The sequence below is a fragment of the Pistacia vera genome, unplaced genomic scaffold (assembly GCF_008641045.1).
Source record: "Pistacia vera cultivar Batoury unplaced genomic scaffold, PisVer_v2 Contig160, whole genome shotgun sequence".
Classification (NCBI taxonomy): Eukaryota; Viridiplantae; Streptophyta; class Magnoliopsida; order Sapindales; family Anacardiaceae; genus Pistacia; species Pistacia vera.
In genome coordinates this window covers 277544-284605 of record NW_022195685.1, presented here as the reverse complement: position 1 = coordinate 284605, position 7062 = coordinate 277544, and the positions used below count along the sequence as shown (strand labels likewise).

At 43.1% G+C, this 7062-nt stretch overlaps 1 protein-coding gene across 1 annotated transcript; it reads right to left on the bottom strand.

Annotated features, from left to right (window-relative positions):
* Positions 1-2427, bottom strand: LOC116125080 (GDSL esterase/lipase At5g45960). The gene is made up of 5 exons (XM_031410810.1): positions 2142-2427; positions 1908-2038; positions 1436-1669; positions 289-559; positions 1-194 (listed from the first exon to the last, which is right to left on the bottom strand). The coding sequence occupies exons 1-5, from the start codon at positions 2425-2427 to the stop codon at positions 1-3; spliced, it is 1116 nt and encodes a 371-aa protein (XP_031266670.1).
* Between the last annotated feature and the right edge of the window lie 4635 nt (positions 2428-7062).

Genomic DNA, 7062 nt, shown 5'->3' with positions numbered 1-7062 from the left:
TTACATCTTAATATAATTATCAAGGACAAAACGAAATTCGTTGAAGATTTTACCGTATGTCTCTTCAGTTGGGTGTATCGAATCCCAGAACACATATTTAGATGCATCAGCACACACATATGACTTTGGGTTACATAAGAATGCTGCTTCCAAATATCCAGTCCCGCAGCACCCATTACTCACGTCATCAAACTCTACACAAAACAAAAAATATATGAAAATATATATATATATATATATACATATCAAGGATACGTAAGAAGACTAAAGAGAAATATGGTAGCTTACCAACTTTGCTACGGCCCTGTATCATGTCGATCAGTGGTGCATAGATGTCTACATAATAGAGTCTTGCACCAAGAGTGTTAGTGATATTAAGTTCATTCACTTCATTTTGGAGCATTCGATTGAAGTCTCGTGCAACGGTGTTGAACTTTTCGATGCAACCACGTTCGAGAATATTGGCGTTGTCAGAAAAAAGTGTGATAACAGCAGGCAAACAACCCATTGGAGGTAGTCCTGAGACTGCTATAATTCTCGCCTCTTCTTTCCATAAACTCTAGTTTCATTCATACAAAAACATATCATGAGAGTTTCCCTCCAAATTTGTCACATAAATACTTAACGGCCAACACCGGGATGAATAAAGGATTCAAAAGCTTTTTACAAAAGTTAACTTTCTTACTGTCGGAAATTATACGCAGATCTTTGGCTACAATACAGTACTTATACAAGTTTGATAGCAGACCTAATTCTGAAAAGATTATCTTTTCAAGCATTTATGCTTCTTTTTTAGTGAGACTGTTTGGTGTATATATGGATATACACACATATGTGACATAGTGTATATACTATTATAATCAAAACTTCGCATATGTTTGGTTTATTATTCGAATATACATCAGTTTTCTAAAACTAAGATATAATTCAGACTTTCGAATTACACATCTCAATATTTTATAATAATTGAAACTAAACATGTTTAACGTAATATTAAAAAATTGTCGAAATTAAAAATCATAGAATATAGAGAAAATTAACCTTTTTTCTTTTTTGGGTTTTCGTTTTGTTCTTAATTAACTTTGGATTATATCTACAAATTGTTTTGACCAAGCTTATTCACAGCTGATGATGACAGATCGATGATCAGATTCAACCACCATTACAATACCGACTACTCTTAGCCACAGAACAACCAGAAATCTACATGTTAGTAAGAGTAGGACACCAAAAAACACAAATTAAGCATGTGGTTAAATTAAATTTTGTGTACGGTGAATCAAAATTAAATAGCTTACACCTATATGTACAATTCATTTATGATAATGCAACTAATTACTCAGTCATTAAATGAAGGCTGTCAGCAACAATGAAGAAAATTTATATTGTATTTGTCCTTTGGATATGCATTCATAGCAGAAATTTAGAGGCCAACCTGTATGAACTGCGTAGCTGTCCGTAACATAAACTGTTGGTAAGCCGAGACAGTAAAAGTCTGCCTTCGAAATGGTAGAGAAAAATAATTGACCATGAAGTCATTTGTACCACTGCTAATAAGAAATCCGGCTTTCTTTATATGGTTTTCCATTCTTTGCTTTCCAATTGTTGTCTGCACTCTCCTTTTGTACTCCTTAAAATACTCTAGTTGCTTTGCCATGTCAATCACACTCTGATGGAAATGGAAACAAAACTGTAAACATCAATAACAGTATCCAACTTTTACGTTACTGTAAATATATATATAACAATTAAGAATAATTAACCTAAATTAACTAATTAATTTTGTGCACTCCAGCCACTTGAGTCGGTAACATTTTTATAGTTCTCTGAATCTAATCCAGCTCACACCAGGAAATGAAAAAAAATAAAACAAAAATTGGTGATGAATGTTGATGAGAGAGAGAGACATTTATTCTTGCAGTAAGTGGATCTAATCCAGAGGCGGCAGAAGCGAAACTGACTCCTGTAATGAGCTCCTCCATGGAAAGAGTTGGGTCCAAATAAGGAGGCACAGATTCTTTGATACCCACGTATGAAGCTGCGCCATATGTAAACAATCAATAGCAAAAGTAATTAACCAAAAACTTCAACCACAATTGAAGCTAATAAAATGAACAATAGAACAATGTAACACTACTGACCTGCAAAATCAGTGGTAAGGCGCCCTTTAGAGAACCTTCCTGTTGGCATGTGGTTGTAGAAGTCTTTTCCATAAGGTGGAAAATTGCTTCGAAAAGCTGTATCTATGTAGTCATTATTTCCAGGATCTACTGTTGAGTCCCCGAATACATAGAAAGCTGTAAAAGTAGTGTTTTTGGAATCAGTTTGCTTTGTTGGAGCTGCTTGAGCAGCAGGAATAGAAATGAAAAATGGGAGATAGAGAAAGAGAAAGAGGAGAGGCATAACGTATTTCTGATTCACTTCCATACTGACCAGTATGTTACTTGCATGAACTGAGTTAAATACTCATTTTACATGTTTCCAACTGTTCACTTCAGTCGGCTTTCTATGCTAGAAAAACTGCGGTTTCCACCACTCTAATTTTCACGACAAAATTGCCCTTTTGCGAATATATTCCACCCTAATATTATAAATTGATATCTTTTATGACATTTTTTTTTTTTTTTTTTTTATGATTATTGTGATTCGTAATTACATACATTGATTGTATAAAGTTTGTTTCCTTTTGTGTATGTCAGCTTACACGTATTTCAAATAATCTCTCGAGACTTTGAAACTATTGGTCTAATAAGAATTCTAGTAGGCAAGGACGGATCCAAAAATTTATATTATAGTGAACTAAAATAAAAACTAATTGCATATTATTTTTTTTTGTCCATGAATATTTTTGTTAGAGTATGTCAAAATTCAGAAATTGCACATATTAATATATATATATTTTTTTTTAAATTTGGCCCACCTTCAACTAGTGTAGCATCTGTGCCAATAATTATATTTATTAACGAGTTCAACGACCTGATGGAGCTCCACCAGGTTTCGGATCTTGCAAAATGCCGTTGTTTAGCCGTGACTCTAACTTCCCATGCCAAGCGCTGGTTAAGGTCGCTCCCAGCGGGATCGATCAGTTCGTGGCCTCAGATGAGCACGATGTTCCTACGGCATTTCCAAGCAAATCGAAAGTTTTCGATGCCTTTGAGCTATCTCAGCAACATAAGGCAAGAAAGGGATGAATCCCTACAATCCTACATCGACCGTTTCCACAGGGAGCTCAACAAGGTGGTTCATGCCCCCGAAAAGTCCATCCGAACGCTCATTATAGTTGGAATTCGCCCGCAGACCGACCTGTGGAAAGAATTACAGGCTGAGGACGATGTTTCCCTTACCAGATTCTATAATCTCGCGGAAAAGTACCTCCGTATAGAAAATTCATTGGCAGCACTGCGTCGTCGTGATCACGGCGCTTCGGGCAGTATGTCTGGTCGGGGAGAAAGTAGGAGAGCTGATCGCAAAGGAGACATTAGCGATCAGCGAAAAGGGAAGAAACCCCGCTACGAGCACAAAAAGTCCTATGCTTCCGTTCCTCGTCGTGACCGCGACAGACCCCAATATACTCCACTGAACGCCTCTGTATCTGCCATTCTTGATAAATCCGAAGAAGCCAGTCTGCTCGGAGAACCCGAACCCATGAAAACCCCCGCGACAGCAAGAAATAATAAAAAGTACTATCGCTATCACCGGGACAATGGGCACCATACTGATGAGTGTCGAGCTCTGAAACAAGCAATCGAAGAGCTTATCAAGAAGGGGCACTTCAAGGAATACATCAATGACTCTGCTCCCTCGAAAGAGAAAGATCGGGGGGAGCCAAGTAAGAAGCGTCGCGATCAGAAATGGGTGCTCAGTCTCAACTTGATTCTCGGGGGGACCGTACTTCACTGGAAATTCGCGAGGTGCCCAAGAAAGGTATGCTCGTGAAGCACATCACGATCCCATTAGAGTGATGAGTGCGGAACGGCGACCATAAAAGGTTCGCAGGGAGGTGGAAATCTCCTTCTCCGAGCAGGATGTGGCCAAGTTACACCATCCCCACGACGACACCTTTGTAGTCACTCCCTTGATAGGGCGCTATAACACCCAGAGAATGTTAGTGGATAACGGAAGTGCTGTGAACATCCTGCTCGTATCCACTTTCAAAAGGATGAACCTGGACGAGGCCGACCTGAAGCTTGCCTCGTTCCTGCTATACGGATTCACGGGAGACCATCTACTCCCCAAGGGAACAATCTCACTCCCAGTCAGGCTGGGCGATCTTGACGAAGTGACCAAGGTAACTGAGTTCTTAGTGGTAGACTGCCCGTTAGCCTTCAATGGGATCCTTGGGTGACCTCTGCTAAGACGATTCAAGGCGGTCACATCAATTTACCATCTGAAGATGAAGTTCTCCACCTTGACGGGGATCGGGGAAGTCAGCGGGTCTCAGCGCGCATCGCGTGATTGCTATGTAAAAGTAATCCAGATGGCGTACAAAGGAAAGGACACCGCGCGTGGCAATCACAGGCATGTCATGGCGATCAACAGGATCAATCCACGACTTGGCCCGGCCGAGGACAACCTAGACCCTCGCATTCAAGATTGCCCCTCCAATGGGCCAGTTGAGGACCTAACTGAAGTATTGGTCGACCCGAAAGAGCCGAGCAGGGTCTTAAGAGTCGATAAAAATCTCAATCCCCAGCTCGCTAGCGAACTGACAGGCTTCCTCAGGGAAAACATCGATGTGTTCGCATGGTCGCATGCAGATATGGTCGGGATTAGCCTGGACATTATTTTCCATGCGTTAAACGTCGACAGCGAGGCCAAGCCAGTTCGCCAAAAAAGAAGAGCAATGGATCCGGAGCGGTATGCTGCATTGAAGTCGGAAGTGGAAAACCTCCTCCGAAATGGGTTCATTCGAGAGGCACTCTACCCGACCTGGGTTGCCAACCCGGTTCTGGTAAAGAAGCCAAACAAAAAGTGACGGACCTACGTTGATTTTAGCGACCTCAACAAGGCCTACCCAAAAGACAGCTTCCTTCTGCCAAGAATCGACCAGCTCGTGGATGCCACCTCGGGGCACGAGCTGCTAAGTTTCATGGATGCATACTCGGGATACAATCAGATCCCGATGTATGGCCCAGACGAGGAGCATACGTCCTTCATTACAGACTGGGGGCTGTATTGTTATAAAGTTATGCCTTTCGGCCTCAAGAATGCCGGCGCAACATACCAGAGGCTGGTTAACCGAATGTTCTCCGACCAGATCAGAAAAACAATGGAGGTCTACGTGGACGACATGCTGGTCAAATCCTAGGTCGCCTCAGAACACGTTGCACATCTCGTTGAGATGTTTGACATCCTTCGGCTCTACAGAATGAAGCTGAATGCTCTCAAGTGTTCATTCGGAGTATCGTCAGGAAAGTTCCTAGGGTACATGGTTAATCAGCGAGGGATAGAAATAAACCCTGAGAAGATTCAAGCTCTGCTCGATATGGAGAGCCCGACCAGCAAAAAATGGGTCATGAGCCTAAATGGGCGAATAGCAGCACTTATTCGCTTCATATCGAGGCTAACAGATCGCTGCTTGTCCTTTTTCAATATTCTGAAGGCCAATAAGAAATTCGAATGGACTCCCAAATGCGAACAGGCGTTCCAGAGTATAAAAAGAACACCTCGGAAAGCCACCTCTCCTCTGTAAGCCTCTTCTGCAAGAGATTTTGCCCTTGTACCTGTCCGTCTCGTAGTTCCAGTCAGTGCAGCCCTAGTTCGAGAAGAGGAAAAAGTTCAATGGCCTGTCTACTATGTGAGCAAGCGCCTATCGGGTGCCGAAATGCGGTATCCGAAAATGGAATGGTTAGCCTATGATTTGCTGATCGTTTCCAGAAAGTTGCGACCTTACTTCCACGCCCATACTATTCATGTGATGACTAATTACCCCCTCAAGCACGTCCTCCAGAAGCTGAAAGCCTCGGGTAAACTGCTTAAATGGGCCATGGAATTAAGCCAGTTCGACCTGAAGTACAAGCCCAGGTCGACCATCAAAGGGCAAGCTGTCGCTGACTTCATTTTAGAATTCTCCCATCTCCCGAATGAGTCAGAAACAACAGTCCAGTGAAGTCATCCAAGAGACCATTCAGAACCTATCGACCTAGAACCTCTATGTCGACGGATCATTGACCAGGAAAAGGGTAGGAGCAGGTCTCCTTCTCTTGAGTCCCGAAGGGGCTCGCATTCACGGCATCCTACGGTTCAGATTCAAGGCGACCAACAACGAAGCTGAGTACGAAGCTCTACTCGCCTGATTACGGTTGGCCAGAGAAATGGGCGCAACCGCGATCAGCGTCCACAACGACTCTATGTTGGTCGTCAACCAAATCCTAGGAGAATACCAAGCCAAGGAAGAAAACATGATCCATTATCTAAAATAAGCTAAGGCCGCGCTCTAGCCGTTCAAGCATTTCACAATCACCTAGATCCCCAGAGATAACAACTCTGTGGCGGACGCCTTGGCAAAGATAGCCTCATCGTTGGACTTAGAGACACTTGATAACATTCCTGTTCGGTTCATCGAGGCCCCGAGCATCAGCCCGACCGAGCAGGACGTGAATGTAACGCAATCAAACTCCTGGATTATGCCCATTTACAGGTATCTTAAGGATGGGATCTTGCCCGATGACAAGGTCGAGGCACGGGTCCTGTGAGCAAGATCTGCTCGTTTCACACTCATCAAGGACCAGCTGTATAGGAGAGGATTCGGTGCCCCTCTCCTCCGATGTGTAACCAGTGATGAGGCAGATTATATCATGAGGGAAATCCATGAAGGGATATGTGGTAATCACACCGCTGCGCGATCCCTCGCGAACAAGGTTGTTCGTCAAGGGTATTATTGGCCCCGGATCTAAGAAGATAACCATAATTTCGTCAAGAGGTGTGACAAGTGTCAGCGGTTCGCGAACATTCCGCGAGCCCCCTCTCACGAGCTGATAACGATGTCTAGCCCTTGGCCGTTTTCCATGTGGGGGATCGACCTTATCAGTCCCATGCCAGTCGGAAAAGGTGGAGTTAAGT

Bases quoted from the DNA above. Each gene is read 5' to 3' on its own strand.
- LOC116125080 (XM_031410810.1), bottom strand. From the start codon at position 2,427: ATGGAAGTGAATCAGAAATACGTTATGCCTCTCCTCTTTCTCTTTCTC. The intron at 560-1,435 runs GTTGGCCTCTAA...GAATGAAACTAG, and splicing joins CAGCTACGCAGTTCATACAG to AGTTTATGGAAAGAAGAGGC. The intron at 195-288 runs GTAAGCTACCAT...TGTTTTGTGTAG, and splicing joins ACAGGGCCGTAGCAAAGTTG to AGTTTGATGACGTGAGTAAT.